We start from the raw sequence: 22,880 nt of genomic DNA, 5'->3' as shown, positions 1-22,880 counted from the left end.
TAGAAAAACTCTAAATGATGAAATAAATAAAAAGAACTGTATGTTCTTTATCTACACTAAAATATTAACTGTATGAAAAAATTAGCTCGCAGAGAACCAATCTAAGATATTTTTATAAGAAAAAAAACACCAAATAGAGAGTTACTTCATTGAGTTATTATTCTCAGAAAAGCAACAAATACAGATTACACTATTATAGTATTACGGTGTTCAAAAAATAGATTATTAAACAGTATGTTAACTTCGGTTTAACGGCCTCAGTTGAGTTGCAAGATAAAGAAAACTATGCAGATTGACAACAACCCACCAGTTAGCAGACATATAAAGGCTGAAAAAAAAGGTAAAACACAATCTAAGCCTAAACCTCTCTGTTTAGTGAAGGATAACTTTACAGGTTGGGCAACAGTGTAACCCCATCTCTTAAAAAAAAAAAAAAAAATTAATTTAGCCAAGCATGGTGACACATACCAGCAGTCCCACGTACTTGGGAGGCTGACATGGGAGGTTCACTTGAATCTGACAGGTCAAGGATGTAGTTATCTATTATCACGCTACTGCACAGCAGACATATCTCTCAAAACAAAACAAAGACCAAGTGCAGTGGCTAAAGCCTGTAATCCCAGCACTTTGGGAGACCGACACAGGAGGATCACGTGAGGTCAGGAGTTCAAGAGCAGCCTGGACAACATGGCAAAAACCTATGTTTACTAAAAACACAAAAATTAGCTGGGTGTAGTGGTGCACACCAGTTACCCAAGCTACTCAGGAGGCTGAGGCATGAGAACTGCTTGAACCCCGGGAGGCGGAGGCTGCAGTGAGCCAAGATCACACCACTGCACTCCAGTCTAGGTGACAGAGTGAGACTGTCTCAAAGAACAGACAAAAAAAGAATAAAACACTTGTTAACAATAACTTTTAAAGATATAATAAAGTTGGCCGGGCGCGGTGGCTCATGCCTGTAATCCCAGCACTTTGGGAGGCCGAGGCGGGTGGATCACGAGGTCAAGAGATCGAGACCATCCTGGTCAACGTGGTGAAACCTTGTCTCTACTAAGAATACAAAAATTAGCTGGGCATGGTGGCGCACGCCTGTAGTCCCAGCTACTAGGGAGGCGGAGGCAGGAGAATTGCTTGAACCCAGGAGGCGGAGGTTGCGGTGAGCCGAGATCCCGCCATTGCACTCCAGCCTGGGTAACAAGAGTGAAACTCCGTCTCAAAAAAAAAAAAAAAAAAAAAAAAGATATAATAAAGTCTTTCACAAGCCTTCCATGCTACACCATTAACCAAAATTTAGTACAAATAAATTCAAAAATTAGTTTAATCCAGGTTTATATAATATTCCTGATTAAATCAATCCTTTGATAATTTCCTGAGTTTCAAATTTCAAAATTATATGCCCTCTCCAAAATTACAGTGTAAAATAAAAATGTTATCCCAGCATTTCAGTTCACTAAATTGAGATATTTTTCTCAGAGAATGCCAAACTGCATAAAACTTCCTATCAAACAAGTAAGTTCAATCAGAATAACAGGATCACTTAAGTATGTAATAACAGCAAAAGTTAGTAAAAGCCACCAGTCGTTACATACTTTATATGTCAACTGCAACAGTATGAGCTTAAAATCTTTCTCATTTTAAACCTCACAACAATGCTCTAAGATAGATGGGTACCATCAGCATTCCTACTTTGTAAATTAAAAAAATTAGGCCAGGCGCGGTGGCTCACGCCTGTAATCCCAGCACTTTGGGAGGCCAAGGCGGGTGGATCACGAGGTCAAGAGACTGAGACCATTCTGGTCAACATGGTGAAACCCTGTCTCTACTAAAAATACAAAAAATTAGCTGGGCATGGTGGCGCACACCTGTAATCCCAGCTACTCAGGAGGCTGAGGCAGGAGAATTGCTTGAACCCAGGAGGCAGAGGTTGCGGTGAGCCGAGATCATGCCATTGCACTCCAGCCTGGGTAACAAGAGCGAAACTCCATCTCCCAAAAAAAAAAAAAAGCTACATTTTTAACCTACATGCTAGTACTACTATATGTAGTATTTTCAACCTATCAAAAAGCATGGAATTTTTGAACTAAAAATGACCTTGATACTAATCATTTATTACAAATTTCAGTAACATCAGTACTCTTTCCCATGTACTGCATCACTGCAAAGTGCATATCATCGGAAGCAATGCAACAAAATATTTGGTTGAGTCCCTTTTCACCCAATATTTTTACTTTATAGATTATTAAAATTATCTAATATTAGTTATTAACTAAGGTAATTCCATTACACAAGATTTCGGGGTTTGGTAAAGGTACACTGAACTTTTGCTTTGCCAGTTTTTTAACGATGACCAGAATAGGTTATTAAAGGCTGAATTTTAATATACAGGTACTAAAAAGTATCTTTCTTTCTGTACCTACTGTGCTTCACAGTAACTGACATTCACAGAATACAGAAGAAATTAACTTCTTTTCAAAGAAAAGAAGAAATGTTGTATCTTCATGTGTAATACAGAGATAATTCAGGCATACACTAATAGTAACCTAAGCAACCATCATTTACAGTAACCAAAAACCTAAAAATTCAAAAATTTCCCAGGACAGAATCCCACGGAATGCAAGTTTAAAATGGCCTGGGCAACAGGGTAAAACTGTCTGTTAAAAAAAGTACAAAAATTTAGCCAGGCATGGTGGTGCGAACCTGTAGTCCCGGCTACTCATGAGGCTGAGGATTAACCTGAACCCAGGAGGTCAAAGCTGCAGCCTGGTCAACAGAGTGAGACCCTCTCTCCAAAAAAAAAAAAAAAAAAAAATTACAATTGAAAAATAAAAATTAAAGTTTTGTGCAGTCACTTACCTCATAATTTAGATAATAGGTAATTATAGTCATGACCCCTTTTAACTTTAAAACAGGTAACTTTTAATTTTATTCAAATTATAATCTTAAGAAAGACCATTAAGACGGTTTCTGTACTCATTTTGTCAAAAAAAAGCATACATGCAAATCATTCAAAACCTTCCTTTTCAGAGTATAAAAATTCATGTTACTAATATGGTAGACACTGCTCCCTAGATTAAGATCAATTCAAAACAATACTTACATTAGACACAACTGTAATAAACGCATGTGCTATAAGAAATGGCAAAGTTTCAGGAGTTCCATATTCAAAGCAATCCTTCATGAGAGAAAGGCCATTTTTCCCACAAAACAAACATACATAACGAAGCAAATGCAATGGTACTTCGACATCCTGGGAATATAAAAAAACAAGTCTTTATTTGAAAACCTAAGAATAATTTTTATCTTATTAGCAATACTTTAGAGATACTGATGAGACAAACTGAAAAGACTCATGAACAAACGGATAAAAACATACGGATGAAGAAGGCTTTGATAAAAAAAAAAATTTTTCCACAAAAGTTAGAATAAAAAAGGTAAAACACTTACATTCATATCACAGAATGCCCCTAATATGTTACTTTCTTGAGTTGATATATCCTAATTTAAAAAAAAAAAAGCATATAAAATTAGGTTACAATTACTAATCTTTAAAAAATGCAATTATACAAAAGATTGATTTTATGAAAACTCAATGAACAGATTTTGCAATTGCTCCTCATAAACAGTGATACTCTTAACTGAAGGTTATATGATTCAACTCCAAGGTGTATTTTAGTACTTCTTTAAAGAAATCATTCCACAGTATATACTAAATACTATTTTGACTTATTAAACATTAAGCAATCTTGTCTTAAAAATCAATGTTTAAAATCTCAGCACTTTCGGAGGTCAAGGCAGTGGATCACCAGAGGTCAGGAGTCTGAGACCAGCCAGATCAACATGGTGAAACCTCGACTCTACTAAAAATACAAAAATTAGCCAGGAGTGGCGGCGGGCACATGTAATCCCTGCTACTCTACTCTACTCAGGAGGCTGAGGCACAAGAATCACCTGAACCTAGGACCACTGCGGCCAGAGGTAAAACTTTATGTTAGTTTCAACAAATCTTTTCATGGTCTTCAAAAAGTCCAGAATTTAAGACCTCCTGTGGCACTGTTAAATACAGAAACACGGACCCAGTGAACTATGCTAGAATACTACAGCCAAGTTTTCTAGTGCCTAAACATGGACACAGTTAAGAAATCTCCAGAGTTCTATCCTGATGTGCACTGTTAGTCAGATTTGATAAAATAGATTACATACATCTATTTTGGTGATTCAGGGGAACTGTTTTATCACTTTATATTTCTACTCTGAATATATGAAGCTAGTATCCTAGAATGTTATAATCCCTTTTTTAAAGTAGTATATAAAAAATTAACACAGATCTATAGGTTAAAAAGACACTAAGAACAACACTAGGAAGAGGACCAAGGCAGGCAGATTACAAGGTCAGGAATTTGAGACCAGCCTGGCCAACACAGTGAAACCCCATCTCTACTAAAAATACAAGAACATTATTAGCCGGGTGTGGTGGCAGGCACCTGTATTCCCAGCTACGTGGGAGGCTGAGGCAGGAGAATCACTTGAACTTGGGAGGTGGACGGTGCAGTGAGCTGAGATCATGCCACTGCATTCCAGCCTGGGCAAGTGTGAAATTCCATCTCAAAAAAAAAAAAGTAATAAAATAAAATTAAAAAGGTGAATTAACAATACTTTTCAAAAGTTCTTATTTTAGTTAATCTCTGAGAAAGGACTTAATAAAATTATCAATGATTTTTATTTATTTTTCCCCTAGGGTGGCCTTCTCTACACTAGCAATCAATGATTTTAAAGTTTTGGGGTTTTTTTCCTCAAAAACCTCACATTTACTAAATGAGATGATCCCATATTATTTGTAGCAGAGAAAGTTAATTAAGAGAAAAAAAGAAATAAATGGGTAACTACAGAGGAAGGGCAATTCTATGTATAATGTGGCTCCATGATTAAGCCATGAAGAACTAAAGGTCTGAAATAAAATTTTTGCATAAAAAGAAGTTGGTGATGGTGGAATTAGCATTGATAATTGCACAATGTTGGAAATGTTCTAAAAAATGCTAAATTGACTGGGCATGGTGGCCCATGCCTATAATCCCAGCACTGTGGGAAACAGAGGCAGGAGGATTCCCAGAGGCCAGGAGTTTCAAGCCAGCCCGGGTAACAGAGCAAGACCTTTCCTCCTCAAAAAAAATTTAAAAACTAGGCTGGGCATGGTGGCTCACAACTATAATCCCAGCACTTTGGGAGGCAAGGCAGGTGGATCACCTGAAGCTGGGAGCTTAAGACCAACCTGACCAACATGGAGGGACTCCATCTCTACTAAAAATACAAAATTAGCCAGGCGTGTTGGCACATGCCTATAATCCCAGCTACTTGGGAGACTGAGGCAGGAGAATTGCTTGAACCCGGAAGGCAGACGCTGTGGTGAGCAGAGATTGCACCACTGCACTCCAGCCTGGGCAACAAGAGCGAAATTCCGTCTTTAAAAAAAAAAAATTAAACTAGCCAGGCAGGGGGCATGCACCTGTATTCCCAGCTACTTGGGAAACTGAAGGATTACTTGAGCCTAGGAGGGCCAAGGCTACAGTGAACCATAATGTGCCAGTGTACTACTCCAGCCTAGGTGACAGAGGAAGACTCTGATTCAAAAATTTAAAAATCACATACATGTTTCATCTGTCTGATCATACCATTCATGTATTTAACATAAATGCAGTGGTTTCTCTCCTTTCTACTTTTTTTTTTTTTTTGAGATGGAGTTTCGCTCTTGTTACCCAGGCTGGAGTGCAATGGTGCGATCTCGGCTCACCACAACCTCCGCCTCCTGGGTTCAGGCAATTCTCCTGCCTCAGCCTCCTGAGTAGCTGGGATTACAGGCACGCGCCACCATGCCCAGCTAATTTTTTTGCATTTTTAGTAGAGACAGGGTTTCACCATGTTGACCAGGATGGTCTCGATCTCTTGACCTCGTGATCCACCCGCCTCGGCCTCCCAAAGTGCTGGGATTACAGGCTTGAGCCACCGCGCCCGGCCTCCTTTCTACTTTTTAAGATGTTTTTTAAGATAACGTTCCACTCTGTCATGCAGAGGTATGATCATAGCTCACTGCAGCCTTGAACTCCTGGCTCAAGTGATCCTTCTGCCTCAGTCACCCAAGAGCTGAGATTACAGGTGTATACTACTATGTGCAGCTAAACTTTTTTTTCTTGTAAAGATGAGCTCTTGCTATGTTGCCCAGGCTAGACTTGAACTCCCGGCCTCAAGTGTTCCTCTTGCCTCAGCTTCCTAAAATGCTGGGATTATAGGTGTGAGCCACTGCATCTGGCCCTATCATTTTTATTATCTTTTTCCCTATACTTAGAAAAAAACTTACAACACTAGGGCAATATCTCATTTCACAGAATTATACATACTTATTCAGGATAAAAAAAAATGCAACTAGCATAGCAAGGCACTATGGTTCATGCCTATAATCCCAGCACTTTGGAGGCCAAGGCAGAAGGATCACCTGAGGCAAAGAGTTGGAGAACAGCCTGGGTAACAAAGATAAACCCCTTGAAAACATAATAAACTTAAAATCTCTTTAAAAATAATAAAATAAAAATAAACTTAGTGAAGCACTGTGGTGACTGCCTAGAGTCCAAGCTACTAAGGTGGTTGAGGTGAGTGGATATTTTTGAACCCAGGAGTTCAAGTTCATGGTGACCTACGATCATACCACTGCACTCCTGCCTGGGAGACAGATCAAGCCCCTGTCTTTCAAGGGTAAAAAAATAAAATCAACTAGGCTGTTCTCCATTTTTATCCTGAATTAATATTAATGTCCAATTACTTAAGCTTTTAAAATATTACAGTTTTGATGAGGACAGTAAGAGGAGAAAGAAGGGAGGAAGAGGAGGAGGGACTCCAAATTCCCATATTATTTAGAATACAGTAATTAGTTCAAAATGATTTAGTATGTAATGTAGTAAAAAACCTGGATTCTAGGACTCTTTTCAGCAATATGCCCAATCAAATCTCTTAATCTCTCTAGGCCAGTTGCTTTTTCTATAAAACAAGTATTGAGTAGGTTCTAAAGACACAGCTATCAAAATACTAACTCATGAGTTTTGAATCTTGCCCCTCTAAGATTTTTGGCCATGTTGTACCTCTTTAAAAAATATTAACTAAAAATCAAGATCAAAGGCTTAAGAAAGTATAGCACAGCAGTACAAAGAAAAGATTAAATAGACTACTTCCTCAAAGAAAAGTGGGATAAAAATCTCTAGCAAGCTGTATTGCATTTCATAGTAATTTGTTTGCTTTATTGTATGTACACACAAATTTATACATATATATAATTTTTATAACATGTATGCTACCAAGTCTTTGATCTAAGACCATTTGAAACAGCTGACTGTTACCGCATTTAATTAAATGGCCATCGGGATAGAAACTAGAAATAGAGTACTTGTAACAGATCATTATTAAGAAAATAGAAACCTGGGAAACAACTACTAAGAAAAAAAATTAAAGAGGCACTATATCTAAGATATTAATAGAATTCGGTATAAGGAAATTACTCTTTTACTTTATTCTATAGATATTTTTTGTTAGCATTTTACCTCAAAAACCTCATGAAACTATTGCTTTCAACCAAGCAGTAGCATAAAATACTCAAGCACAGGAATAACAAAGTACTTTAAAACAAAGTACAAGAGTAACTATACCTACATTTAGAGATCGCCATTTTTGAAAATGAGAAAGAAAAAACACTGATGAGCAAGTTGACTTTAGGAACAAAGTAGCAGATTCAGTATTGCTTATAGTTCTATATCAGTAACAAACTTTTAATTGAAAAAAATTATTTCTCTATGAATTTCACATATCTAAGTCACTAACCAAACTGTTTTTAGCATCTTACAATTACCAAGTTAAGACATTAAAGCACTATGTAGACAGTGTTTGTAAGATTAAATTTTTCAAGTTTGCCTCATGAGACTCTTTTGTTGAGTAAGATTCTGAGATGACTTTTTCAGAGTATTTATTTTATATCATGTAACAGGCTGTTTAATGGTTTCTACACTTGAAGATCATAGCCTAAGATGACAGCACAATCTGATTTTAAAAAAAAAATTTTAAGACACATCTTGGAGAATTTATATCCAAATCTGATTTTAAATACTCTTTTTTTTCCCCCCTCAGAGCAGGAGTGAGTGAAAGTTTATTAAAAAGCCAGTAAGGGAAAGAAAAGAAAGGAGGACAGGAAGTAGAACTTGGAAGAGGGCCACGGGGGTGACTTGAGAAACCAAGAGCACCTGATTTTAAATATTCTTACAAAGAAATCTAAGAGGGAAAATGTATACCCTCAGCTACGTTTTCAAGTAAGTCTTAATTTGATGTGAAAATATCCCAGTAAAGGACTATTATTTTTCAGATGAAGAAAGAGAAGTTTTGAGAAGTTACAGAACAAACAAGCTAGAGAAAAGAGGCAGATTAATAAAAAAAAAAAGATTCTCTAATGCCCATAGATCTTCATATCCCAGGGTACACAGGAAACAGAATGTATAAGATATAAAATGAAATTTTATATCTCCTCCCTCCAGAAATGGAGTCTACTTCCCTACCCCTTTGAATCTGGACTGCCCTTGGGAACCACTTCAAATAACGGAAAGCAGTACAATGGAATATGGCAGAATTATACAGTGCCATTTCAAAGGCTGTACCATAAGAAGCTTTACAGCTTCCACTTTTGCCTTCCCAGAGCACTGCTAAGATGACTATTTAAGGAAGCCAATCTACCAGAGTGGAAAATAAGCCATGTGGAGAAAAATAAGAGGAGCCTCAGATAATAGCCAGTACCAACTGCCAGACACACAAGTGAGACCCCGATCTAATCCATCCAGTTCTCAAAGTAAATTCACCTGCATAACTCAGTCCACCCAAAACTAGCAAAGGAACCACCTGTGAGAATAGTGAATAATAATAAACCACTGTTGGGTTATGTCATAAATACATTACCACATAATTATATCAATTTCCACTATGCCTAAAAAAAAATCATATTATCTGAGTAAGTCTAAGGTAGGTTGCTAAATACTTGGAAATGCTTGCAAAAATATCATCAATAGAGGCAAGCATCTTAACTTACAAAAGAAAATGCTATTATCTGAAACTACTAATCACAGTTAATATGATAAGCTTTTTTCTTGATGACAGCAAATTCGGGTCTGCAGACTGCTTCTAAGAATGAAATTTAAAATTCCATGAGTTTATTTTCCCTCAACTATTATTGATTAAAAGAGTCAAAAAAGCAGCATAGATCTATACCAGTAAAATGTTTGGTTCAGTAACAGTTTAATTTCTGAGTATGATGTATAAATCTTTCCTTGATAAGATGAACTATGCCAAGCAAATTTTCAGCACAAAACACTCAAGAAATGTTCTGGAGAGGCCGGGCGCGGTGGCTCAAGCCTGTAATACCAGCACTTTGGGAGGCCGAGGCGGGTGGATCATGAGGTCGAGAGATCGAGACCATCCTGGTCAACGTGGTGAAACCCCGTCTTCACTAAAAAATACAAAAAAATAGCTGGGCATGGTGGCACGTGCCTGTAATCCCAGCTACTCAGGAGGCTGAGGCAGGAGAATTGCTTGAACCCAGGAGGCAGAGATTGCAGTGAGCCAAGATCGTGCCATTGCACTCTAGCCTGGGTAACAAGAGCAAAACTCCATCTCAAAAAAAAAAAAAAGAAAGAAAAAAGAAAGAAAGAAATGTTCTGGAAAAACATGAAATAACTCTGGTGACAATAATGATTTTCCACCATCAAAAACATATTTATCAGTGAGAAACAGACTGTCAAGCTAAGACTTGATATTAATCAAAATTCACACTATTTTTACATACCTCAATAGTAGGGTGAGTATTATGCTTGTAAGCAGTATATAAGGGAAACTGAATTTGAAAAATTTTTGCCACACACAGTAAGAGTTTTTCCTTCTCATCTGTACTCCATAAACTAAAAGGATCAGAACTCTTTGAAGATTCCTCCTCAGTCAGATCACAAATTCTTGCAGAGTTTGATTTTTTTTCTACTGATTTTTGTCTTTCTATACTTCCTTCATTACACTCTCTATCTGTATTCAGTGGTTCTTCTGCTTGATTACTCTCATCTTGCCACGCAGAATCTATATTAATTGTAGTACAATGTTTACAAAGCTGGTCCCGGAGCACTTGAACTTGGGCAATTACTAGGTTAATAAGTGCACACACTACTTGGTTAAAAATCTCCAAATGTTTATATTCCTTGAAGCAGCATAGACATTGTCTATAAGAGAAAAAAAAAATTGAATTAATTAGTAATACAGCAGTTGTATTTTTTAATATAAAAAAAGTCAGCAAATACTAAGTTACTTCTAGACTTTTTATTTTTTCCTTCCTGCTGGGGTACACCTTAATAACAAAGATAGTATCGCAATAACAACTGGTATTCTAGACAGTATAAACTCATCATGTTAGGTTTACAGCTATTATCTTCAGTTTTATTTATGGATTTATCTGTCCTTCTACACGAGTAACTATTTAAAAACACGAATTGTGGCATTTTGTTTCTCCATTATCAAGTACTCAGTATATGTTTATCAAGTTATTAGGAAACTGGCTCTAACGAAATATCTTATTAGTAAAGCCAGCTGGTTATTTAATAAAAGAGGTTTTGTTGTCAACCAATAAAACAGCCACATTTGTAAATTAATGTCCTTGAAGGCTACTTGAGAAGGGTGCACTATTTGGCAAATCAAATTGTTTAGGAAACACACACACACACACACACACACACACACATACTCACACGTGCGCGCTTTCTCTCTAGCTCCTGTAAAAATTACGTATATATATTATATAAAACACACACACACACACACACACACACACACACACACAGAGAGAGAGAGGGAGAGCGAGCGCGCACGCGCGCTCTTTCTCTAGCTCCTGTAAAAATTACATATCTTATATATATATATTATAGAAAACCAGGCCAGGCACAGTGGATCAGCACTCTGGAAGGCAAAGTTGGGGGCAGATTACCTGAGGCTGGGAGTTCGAAACCAACCTGAACAACACAGAGAAACCCCGTCACTACTGAAAAAACAAAATGAGCTGGCCATGGGGGTGCATGCCTGTAATCCAAGCTACTTGGGAGGCTGAGGCAGGAGAATCGCTTGTACCTGGGAGGTGAAGGCTGCGGTGAGCTGAAATCTCTCCACTGCCCTCTAGCCTAGGCAACAACAGCAAAACGCCATATCAAAAAAAAAAAAAGAAAAGAAAAGAAAAGAAAAGCATTGGCCAAGTGCGGTGGCTAACGCCTGTAATCCCAACACTCAGGGAGGCCAACGCAGGTGGATCATTTGAGGTCAGGAGTTCGAGACCAGCCTGACCAACATGGTGAAATCCTGTCTCTACTAAAAATACAAAAAAAAAAATTACCCAGGCATGGTGGCAGGCGCCTGTAATCACAACTATTCGGGAGGCTAGGCTGAGGCAGGACAATCACTTGAACCTGGGAGGCAAAGGTTGCAGTGAACCGAGATTGCGCCACTGCACTCCAGCCTCAGCAACACGAGCAAAATTCTGTCTCAAAAAAAAAGAAGTATTACAAACAAATCCTGTTCTCCTTATACATGTTCAGTTAGTAGCACAATGCCTGGCATATGTAGATAATTAAAAGTATCTCAGCCAGTTGCAGTGGCTCACACCTGCAATCCCAACACTTTGGAAGTCCAGGAGATCAAGACAAGCCAAGGCAACATAATGAGACCCTGTCTCTACAAAAAATAAATAAATAAATAAATAAATAAATAAATAATAAAAGAATTAGCTTGGCATCATAGCTTGTGCCTGTAGTCCCAGCTATTCAGAAGGCTTGAGCCCAGGAAGCTAAGACAGCAATGACCCGTGATCATGCCTGAGTGAGCGGAACTCTATGTCAAAAAAAGGCAGGGAAGGCTCTGGTGAATCAATAGGTAAATAATAAACACGCAAGTACCTGGTTCTAATAATGCCTGTATCCAGTGACAGATGACAGCTAAGCAACTATAATTTAGAATCTATACCTAGTAATAGCATCAAATCAAAACATCTATATTGTAGTCTGAATAGATCACCAGCTTCCTGTATGATCATATAGAAATAATTTTATTTCTCCAAGTGTGAATTTGAAGTACAGCCACAAATTACTTGATATTCTTCTGTGTAGATGGGACTCACTTCTAGAAAATAGAATGTGGTGGAAGTGACAATGTGTGACCTCTGAGACGAGGTCATAGAAGACTTCTTTTTGCTCTTCTTTTTACTTATTTTTACTCACTTCTGCCTTGCTCTCTTTTGGATCACTTACTTTAGGGGAAGCCACTTATCACAGAAAAATACTCAAGCAACCCAAAGAGGAGTCCACATGAGAAAGTACCAAGACCTCCCATTAACAACCAGCACTGCCGGGCGTGGTGACTCACCTTGTAATCCCAGCACTTTGGGAGGCTGAGGCAGACGAATCACTAGGTCAGGAGTTCAAGACCAGCCTGGCCAATATGGTGAAACCCTGTCTCTAATAAAAATTCAAAAATTAGCTGGGCATGGTGGTGGGCACCTGTAATCCCAGCTACTTGGGAGGCTGAGGCAGGAGAATCTCTTGAACCACGGAAGCGGAGGTTGCAGTGAGCTGAGATCACGCCACTGGATTCCAGCCTAGGCAACAAGAATGAAACTCTTGTCTCAAAACAAGGAAGAAAAACAAAAAACAAAAAACAAAAAACAATCAGCACTGAGGCCTGGTGCAGTGGCTCAAAACTGTAATCCCAGCACTTCGGGAGGTTGAGATGGGTGGATCGCCTGAAGTCAGGAGTTCGAGACCAGCCTGGCCAACATGGTGAAACCCCATCTCTACTAAAAATACAAAAATGAGCCAGGCATGGTGGAGGGCACTTATAATAACAGCTACTCAGGAGGATGAGGCAGGAGAATCACTTGAACAGGGGAGACAGATTGCAGTGAGCCAAAATTGTGCCACTGCACTCTAGCCTGGGTGACAAATTGAGACTCGATCTCAAACAATTTTAAAAAAGCCAGGCCTGGCCGGGCGCGGTGGCTCAAGCCTGTAATCCCAGCACTTTGGGAGGCCGAGGCGGGTCGATCACGAGGTTGAGAGATCGAGACCATCCTGGTCAACATGGTGAAACCCCGTCTCTACTAAAAATACAAAAAAAAATTAGCTGGGCATGGTGGTGCGTGCCTGCAATCCCAGCTACTCAGGAGGCTGAGGCAGGAGAATTGCCTGAACCCAGGAGACGGAGGTTGCGGTGAGCCGAGATGGCGCCATTGCACTCCAGCCTGGGTAACAAGAGCGAAAACTCCGTCTCAAAAATAAATAAATAAATAAATAAATAAAGCCAGGCCTGATGGCACATGCCTGTGGTCCCAGCAACTCGGGAGGCTGAGGGACTCACTTGAATCCAGGAGGCAGAGGTTACAGTAAGCCGAGATCATGCCACTGCACTCCATCCTGGGTGACAGAGCAACACTCTGTCTCAAAAATAATAAATAAATAAGATGAAACAAAAAAATAAAACTACCAGCACTGACTTGATCACTATCTAAAGGAAGCCAACTTGGAAATATGTCCTCGAACCCCACATAAGCCTTTACATGACTATCACCTGGCCAAAACCTTGACTAAAACATTATGAGAAACCTGACCCAGAATCAAACAGCTAAAGGACTCCCAAATTCCTGTCCCACTGAAACTCTGAGGATAATAAATGTTTACTTCTGTTTTAAGATACAGTACTGATTTTGGAATATTTTTGTCACACAGAAATATATAAATAATGAATCACACCTTTTTTATCTGTGGCAAAATGAAATAAAAAGGTTTTTATTTTTACCTCTAAGGCCTCTTCCAGCTTTACAATTCTATAGTATCACAATTCCCACAAGAAGAATAAAAAAATACATTTCTCCTACAGTTCTTCTGATTAACAACTTCTTCCTCTGATGTTAAGGAAAAATCAGGTTAAAAGGAAGAGGTTAGGCCAGGTGTGGTGGCCCACACCTGTAATCCCAGCATTTTTGGGAGACTGAGGCACACAGATCACTTGAGGCCAGGAGTTCAAGGCCAGCCTGGCCAGCATGGTGAAACCCCATCTCTACTAAAATTTAAAAATTAGATGGCCGTAGTGGTGCACCTGTAATCCCAGCTACTCAAGAGGCTGGGACAGGAGAATCAATTGAACTCAGGAGGTGGAGGCTGCAGTGAGCTGAGATCATGCCTCTGTACTCCAGCCTGGGTGACAGAGGAAGAGACGCCAATTCAAAAACCAAACAAACAAAAACAAAGTGAGAGGGCATAAACTTGCGTGTTGGGCTGGTACACCGTCTCAGCCTGTAATCCCACAACTTTGGGAGGCCGAGGTGGGCAGATCACTAGAGGCCAGGAGTTGGAGACCAGCCTGGCCAATATAGCTAAGCTTGGTTTCTACTAAAATACAAAAATTGGCTAGGTACAGTGGCACACACCTGTAATCCCACCTACTCAAGACGCTGAGGCACGAGAATTGCTGGAACCCAGGAGGTGGGGAGTGCACCACTGCACTTCAGCCCGGGAGACAGAGGAAGGCGGTCTCAAAAAATCAAAAAAAAAACTTGAGCATCTTTCCCTTACTAAAAATGGAATCTGAAATCCCAGAAAAAGATCTTGAAGTCAGATTTGGATGGAGAAAGCTCAAGATTTAGCCAAATTTACTTTAAAAATAAGTGTTAGACAATGAGCATTAGGCCAGGCACAGTGGCTCCCAGCACTTTGAGGCCAAGACGGGCAGATCACAAGGTCAGGAGTTCAAGATCAGCCTGACCAACATGGTGAAACTCCGTCTCTACAAAAAATACAAAAATTAGCCAAGCATGGTGGCACACACCTGTAATTCCCAGCTCCCCGGGAGGCTGAGGCAAAAGAATCACTTGAACCCGAGAGGCGGAGGTTGCAGTGAACCCAGATTATGCCACTGCACTCCAGCCTAGGTGACAGAGCGCGACTCCGTCTCAAAAACAAGAAAGAAATTTAGAGGAAATAGACAAAATGCAAAAAGAAAAAACAGATTTTAGCTGTAATTTATATCCTGAGCAATATAAGACACTAGGTTACTAAAATACACTCTAGAGCAGGCGTCCCCAAACTTTTTACACAGGGGGCCAGTTCACTGTCCCTCAGACCGTTGGTGGGCCGCCACATACTGTGCTCCTCTCACTGACCACCAATGAAAGAGGTGCCCCTTCCTGAAGTGCGGCGGTGGGGACCGGATAAATGGCCTCAGGGGGCCGCATGCGGCCCGTGGGCCATAGTTTGGGGACGCCTGCTCTAGAGGTTTCCTGTTGGTTACTTGCTGTACACCCTACCTAAATGATGAAGTGGGCCATGATCAGCCTCAAGTTACAAAGTTTCACCCTATGCAAACATCTGATTGGTTTCAGAAAGTGAACAATCAGAGGCTGAAGTAAAGTTACAAAGTTAAATACCTATGCAAAAAAAGACTTGGCCTGCCACCAGCCTGATTAGTTGTAGGAAGGGACCAATCAGAAGTAATTTCAATTTTTCACCTGCCACAGATAAAAGTTTAACAAGGCTGTCAAAGGGGTAGCCTCTGGTCTTTTTGTTATATGGGCGTTGAATCTTGGGGTTTTCCTGTTGATTTAGTTCTAGAAAATCAGCGTAAATGGGCCTAGATTCCCTGCCTCCAGACCCTAAGGTTTTCCTATCTCAGAGACAAGCAAAATGAACTATAAGGATGAGATCTGAAGAGAAGGTAGTTTATTAACTCTAGAAAGCAATCAATACTCTCTAGGGTTATGGCCAGGAGTTGGGGGGATAGTAGATCACCTAATGATGCACAGGTTATGAGCGTTTGAGAAGAATTAAGTGATCCACACATAGACAATTAACTGAATGAAAAAAGACAGTAAACTAAGAAATGTAGAACATGCAAGATAAAAAATGAACTAGGGAACCTTTCTTGGCTCATTGCTGAGCAACATTTTTATTTTTAAGAACTACCTTCAGCCGGGCGCGGTGGCTCAAGCCTGTAATCCCAGCACTTTGGGAGGCCAAGGTGGGTGGATCACGAGGTCAAGAGATCGAGCCCATCCTGGTCAACACGGTGAAACCCCGTCTCTACTAAAAATACAAAAAATTAGCTGGGCATGGTGGCACAGCCTGTAATCCCAGCTACTCAGGAGGCTGAGGCAGGAGAATTGCCTGAACCCAGGAGGTGGAGGTTGTGGTGAGCCGAGATCGCGCCACTGCACTCCAGCCTGGGTAACAAGAGCAAAACTCCGTCTCAAAACAAAAAAAAAGAACTACCTTCAGAACTGATAGAACTATACTGAGAGAACTGGGAAGGGTAAAAGAATGAAATCCTTATATAGTACAAGTAGAAGTTCATAGGTTATACCAAAAATTGATAAGATGAAGCAACAGCAACATAAGAAGAGTATTTCAGAATTAGAGAGGTTAATATCAAAACCAGCATCTCAAAGAGTTGAAAACAAAAAGGGTGAGGAGACAGCAGACACAGGGACTTTTTTATTATAGCATTTCCCCACTATCATTTTTTAAATTCTGTATTACTTGTGTTGGTACACCAATATCATACATATCCTTCCACCACCTGAGCTTACCTTTATTTTCTTCTCAGTCTTATCCCTGTTATTTCCAGCCTGATAAAATTATCTAAGTGAAATTATATGCTGCTCACCTAAATGAAATGTACTTACATTTTTTAAATGAAATAAAAATTTCTCAATACCTGAAATAAAGTACGTAGCTTTAATTTCTTTTTTTATTTATTTTATTTTATTTTTTAAAGGTGGGGTTTCACCATGATGGCCAGGCTGGTCTTGAACTCCTGACCTCAGGTGATCCACCCACCTCGGACTCCCAACGTGCTAGGATTACAGGCGTGAGCCACAGCGCCCAGCCTGTAGCTTTAATTTCAAAATTAATATTAAGTAAACATTCATGAGGAAACTATATGTCAAAATAAAATTATTTCCAGGCTAAGTTTTTGAATTCCATCTAGCAACAAATATTCTAATGGCTCTAACATCATTTTCCCTAGCCCAGTTCTGCTGAAAGCATGAAAGGACTATTACTCCACAGTATTCAACCTCACCAAAAATTGTTTTCTGCATGAGCTAACTTACGAAAAGCAGTCTTTTTTTTTTTTGGAGATGGAGTTTCGCTCTTGTTACCGAGGCTGGAATGCAATGGCGCGATCTCGGCTCACCAAAACCTCCGCCTCCTGGGTTCAGGTAATTCTCCTGCCTCAGCCTCCTGAGTAGCTGGGATTACAGGCATGTGCCACCATGTCCAGCTGATTTTTTGTATTTTTAGTAGAGACGGGGTTTCACCATGTTGACCAGGATGGTCTCGATCTCTTGACCTCATGATCCACCCGCCTCGGCCTCCTAAAGTGCTGGGATTACAGGCATGAGCCACTGTGCCAGGCCCAAAAAGCAGTACTTTAAATAGCAGTCAATATCAACAGTCCATTGGTGAAACAAATTTCTTGATGCCAAAATAAAAGGCAGAGACTTAAAGGGTGGACCACATACATTTAACCTATTTCAAAGCAATGGCTTTTAAAACTATTCTTTAAAAATAGCATGTATTAAAACAATGAAAAAATAAAAGTAAAAGCTTCAAACATTAAGCACAAATAACAAATATAAAAGGTACTACTTTAGCCGGGCGCGGAGGCTCAAGCCTGTAATCCCAGCACTTTGGGAGGCCGAGGCGGGTGGATCACGAGGTCGAGAGATCAAGACCATCCTGGTCAACATGGTGAAACCCCGTCTCTACCAAAAATACAAAAAATTAGCTGGGCAGGGTGGTGCGTGCCTGTAATCCCAGCTACTCAGGAGGCTGAGGCAGGAGAATTGCCTGACCCCAGGAGGCGGAGGTTGCGGTGAGCCGAGATCGCGCCATTGCACTCCAGCCTGGGTAACAAGGGCAAAACTCCGTCTCAAAAAAAAAAAAAAAAAAAAAAAGGTACTACTTTTAGCCTGGAATCCTGACAAAGAACCTCACTCTGGCTGGTGTCAAGAGTTCTTATACAGAAGAAATTCCTGAAATAAGTTAAAAAGTTGACAGGTAGGAGACAGCAAAGAGCTTTAAAGACCGGCTAAGCAACGTGGAATTTCCAAGGCATAAACCTAACTCAGTTTTGTAGTAAGCTTAAAACAAGCAAAAAATAAAAATAAAAATAAGCACAGCATGAAGAATTATGCTCTGTGGTATCAGTGCTTTTGTTACACATGGCATTCCTTTGCAGACCCTTATATGCACTTTCCCTAATTCAGTCTTCAATTTGTTTCTCCTATTCCTTTTTCTTCTCGTCTTCTGAGTTAGTTTTCCTCCTATTCCACTCCCAATCATTAAATTAATAATCTGGTAAACAAACGTGTTATTAACCTCCCTAATTTTTTTTTTAAACCATGGGTGTAATGAACCCACCTCCTTAATCTTATGGGGAAAGTCGTGACATCTATATGACTGTTAAACAGCACTTAAAAATGATGACACAGGCCGGGCGTGGTGGCTCACACCTGTAATCCCAGCATTTTGGGAGGCCAAGGCGGGCGGATCACCAGGTCAAGAGATGGAGACCATCCTGGCCAACATAGTAAAACCCCATCTCTACTAAAAATACAAAAATTAGGTGGGCATAGTGGCACATGCCTGTAGTCCCAGCTACTTGGAAGGCTGAGGCAAGATAACTGCTTGAAGCCAGGAGGCAGAGGTTGCAGTGAGCCAAGATCGCACCACTGCACTCCAGCCTGGCGCCTGGTGACAGGGCGAGACTGTCTCAAAAAATATATATATATACAGGTAATACTTGATCACATAGACTAATCACTAGCTAGTAATTAACTGTACCTGAAAAATCAGACTATGAAATGTACATAGAGTAAAACCACATTTTTGTAAACTTTAAAACTGTACTGTTGACAATCTCACACCATGGACATGCACAAAAAGTTATCAGTTGTTACTCTGAGTGGTAGCATGTTTTGTAACTTCTATTAACTTCTATTCTCTGTAGTTTCTCAAAGTTTTCCTTCTTTTTTCTTGCAATGACTATCATTTAAATAAGAAAAAAAATGCTAAAAAAAATTTTTTTTTTGAGACAGTCTTACTCTATCCCCCAGGCTCGAGTGCAGTGGCATGATCTCAGCTCAGTGTAACCTCTGCCTCCCGGGTTCAAGCGATGCTCCTGCCTCAGCCTCCCGAGTAGCTGGGGTTACAGGCGAGCACCACCATGCCTGGCTAACTTGTGTATTTTTAGTAGAGGCAGGGTTTCACCATGTTGGCCAGGCGGGTCTAACTCCTGAACTCAAGTGATCCACCCGCCTAGGCCTCCCAAAGTGGTGAACTTACAGGCATGAGCCATCACCCTGGACCTAAAATCTTTGTAATGCTTATAAATATTAAATTCTTGTTAACATACTTTTTTTTTGAGACGGAGTTTCGCTCTTGTTACCCAGGCTGGAGTGCAATGGCGCGACCTCGGCTCACCGCAACCTCCGCCTCCTGGGTTCAGGCAATTCTCCTGCCTCAGCCTCCTGAGTAGCTCGGATTACAGGCATGTGCCACCATGCCCAGCTACTTTTTTTTGTATTTTTAGTAGAGACGGGGTTTCACCATATTGACCAGGACGGTCTTGATCTCTTGACCTCGTGATCCACCCGCCTCGGCCTCCCAAAGTGCTGGGATCACAGGCTTGAGCCACCGCGCCCGGCCTACATACTTTTTTTTGATACGGAGTCTCACTCTGTTGCCCAGGCTGGAGCGCAGTGGCGCAAATCTCAGCTCACTGCAACCTCCACCTCCTGGGTTCAAATGATTCTCATGCCTCAGCCTCCCAAGTAGCTGGGATTACTAGTACGCACCACCATGCCTAATTTTTGTATTTTTGTAGAGATGAGGTTTCATCATGTTGGTAAGGCTGGTCTCAAACTCCTAACCTCAGGTGATCCACCCTCACTGTCTCCCAAAGTGCTGGGATTACAGGTATGAACAACCACGCCTGGCCTAACATACCATTTTTGAAGTAACCACACTCTCCATTACCTATATTCCAGTTAATACACTAGAAAAACAATTTATGGCCACTGATAATCTTCCACTGATAATCTTATGCAAGCTTTTTTTTCTCCAGGAAACTTAAACATGTTTTATGAAATATCATGAGTTTATCAGTACACTAAGGTTCACTTGTGGACTCACTTGGTCCATGGGCCCCAAATTAAGAATGGTTTTTGCAGATTATCCATGCTTTATTAGTAGCTGTTTTATCCCCTCATTAGAACCACAATCTTTTTTTTTTTTGAGATGGAGTTTTGCTCTTGTTACCCAGGCTGGAGTGCAATGGCGCGATCTCGGCTCACCGCAACCTCCGCCTCCTGGGTTCAGGCAATTCTCCTGCCTCAGCCTCCTGAGTAGCTGGGATTACAGGCACACGCCACCATGCCCAGCTAATTTTTTTGTATTTTTAGTAGAGACGGGGTTTCACCATGTTGACCAGGATGGTCTCGATCTCTTGACCTCGTGATCCGCCCGCCTCGGCCTCCCAAAGTGCTGGGATTACAGGCTTGAGCCACCGCGCCCGGCCTGAACAAATGTTATTTTAAGTTAAACCATTCAGCTAGACTGTATACCTGAGAACATTCACTTATGCATCACTGCATTTAACATGTTCATTGACTACTGCACACAATGCTTCAAACATTCTTATCCATAAAAATCTGTAGAAGGACTAAGTTTAAACCAGATAGGCACAAAAGTTATGAGACTTTATTTTCATTGGTTTATTCAAGGGAAATAAAGATAATTATTAGCCAAGACTAGTTAAAAATAACATTGAGGAACAGCAATTTGCAAATCCTTACTATAAACTTGATTCTATTAAGATTTGTGTTCCTGAAGTTTTATTCCCTATAGTCTCAACATATGTATTATTTAGAAATTGGTCTAACACACCTAATTATAGAAAAGGAAGAGATAGCAAGTGGCTTAAAGGTAACTGCTATCATGATGACTCTTTTTTTCCCCCGAGACAGAGTCTCGCACTATTGCCCAGGCTGGAGGGTAACGGCACAATCTCAGCTCACTGCAACCTCCACCTCCTGGATTCAAGCAATTCTCCTGCCTCAGTCTCCCAAGTAGCTGAGATTACCAGCACCCACCAGCACGCCCAGCTAATTTATTGTATTTTTAGTGGAGATGGGGTTTCACTATGTTGGCCAGGCTGGTCTCAAACTCCTGACCTCGTGATCTACCTGCCTGGGCCTCCCAAAGTGCTAGGAATACAGGCCTGACTTTCTTTTTAAGGATTAAGACAGTCACAAGCCTCTAGCTATACCACAAACCTTCTTTAATCTCTCAAAATAGCTACTTTTCAGAATTTCTGTCATTCTCATATCCCTAAATAAGGAGGGGTCAAAGAAAGAAACTGGTATTTATGACCGTGTTTGAAAAACACTCATGATTGACCTCGTGAGTAAAGATTTAATAATTACTGACAAACTGTCATTTAGCAAGTAATGGTATCTAACCCAACACCCTAAAAAGAAAATGTGACAATAAAAATGGCAATTTATAATGCAACTCACAAAAATTAGTCTTCAAAATACCTAAAGATACATACCTCTGTGTCCAGGAATTGATATAAGCAAATATTTTGAGAGTATGTTCCTTTCTGAGCTGCAGTCCATCACCACCTTCTATATCTGATACTGAAATAAAGTTATAAAAAAATTTTGATCACGAATAACACTAAACCAGTATTAAAGACAATAGTTCAAAATGAAGCTAAGAGTTACAAATGCAAACATTTTAGATAATTATTATTTTGCTTCCAAAGAAAGTCAGTCTACTTTTAATTAATAACTCATATATGCTTAAGAACAGACTTTTGACAGATGTAAGGGGATAGGGGATGGTGAGACTTTGCCACTGATTCTGGGATTATCTCTCATATCCAAAAGCACCCTTCTGTTCTATGCTTTTGTGATGCTGAGGCTGGAACCATGCAAGCTACAATTTTCATTTCCAGCTGGCTTCCTGTTAAGATCTGGTTCCTTCAGTACCTACAGGGTACTTGAAGGAGAAGGCAGAAGGAGAGACCAAGGACTTGTCAGCTTGCTATATCTGAAAGCAGTAACACTGATTCCACCCTCCAGTTTAGTATTCCAAGAACCAGTCTCATGTACCAGCAGCAGCCACAGAGCATACTTCCTTGAAGCCATAGCTTCCTTCACACGGCCTTCCTCTTTTGATATGAGGAAGCTTGAGAACATTCAGTTCTCATTAAAAAACCATTTCCCAAAATATTAAAAATTGAACATAACCATTCTCATAATTCCATCATTTTCATGTCTTTCATATTCTTTAGCTTGTCCACACAGCTTTAAAAGTAGAAAATATAAGGGTCTTTAAAGCCAATAAACCAATTATTATGTATGTACAAGAAATCATTTGTGAGCCTTACCAGCTTTTTTACTCTTTCTTTATATATTACTAGTGTCTTCTCTTTAATCACAAAAAAATCTTGCCTCAATTACTATATATCACATTAATGTGAGAAAGGGAAATCCCCTATGAAGCAGTAAGATGTTCCACTATATCAATATCTTTTCTCTATCAAATATACGAGGTTAGTTTACATTTAACATGCACACACACATGCATACATGTACACGCACACACATGCGCACACACACACACATCTTCTACTTAATTAGATTATATACACAGCGTTGAGACTTACAGCACACTTCAACTCAGCTTCAGAAACGCCAGTAAGCTGAGGTTGGAAGATTC

General features: G+C 40.0%; 1 protein-coding gene across 3 annotated transcripts in view; it reads right to left on the bottom strand.

Annotated features, from left to right (window-relative positions):
- Nucleotides 1-22,880, bottom strand: part of USP34 (ubiquitin specific peptidase 34) — a 301,960-nt gene that overhangs the window by 212,029 nt on the left and 67,051 nt on the right. For all 3 annotated transcript variants that reach the window (XM_039476272.2, XM_074399446.1, XM_074399451.1), the window contains exons 2-5: nt 21,706-21,793; nt 9,860-10,280; nt 3,445-3,495; nt 3,098-3,247 (exon numbers count right to left, since the gene is read on the bottom strand). In XM_039476272.2, the coding sequence (XP_039332206.1) occupies nt 3,098-3,247; nt 3,445-3,495; nt 9,860-10,280; nt 21,706-21,793 (710 nt within the window). The remainder of the gene's footprint in view (nt 1-3,097; nt 3,248-3,444; nt 3,496-9,859; nt 10,281-21,705; nt 21,794-22,880) is intronic.

Source organism: Saimiri boliviensis, chromosome 1 (genome assembly GCF_048565385.1).
Source record: "Saimiri boliviensis isolate mSaiBol1 chromosome 1, mSaiBol1.pri, whole genome shotgun sequence".
Taxonomy (NCBI): Eukaryota; Metazoa; Chordata; class Mammalia; order Primates; family Cebidae; genus Saimiri; species Saimiri boliviensis.
Note: the sequence above shows the minus strand (reverse complement) of the source record. Positions and strands in the feature narration are given on the sequence as shown.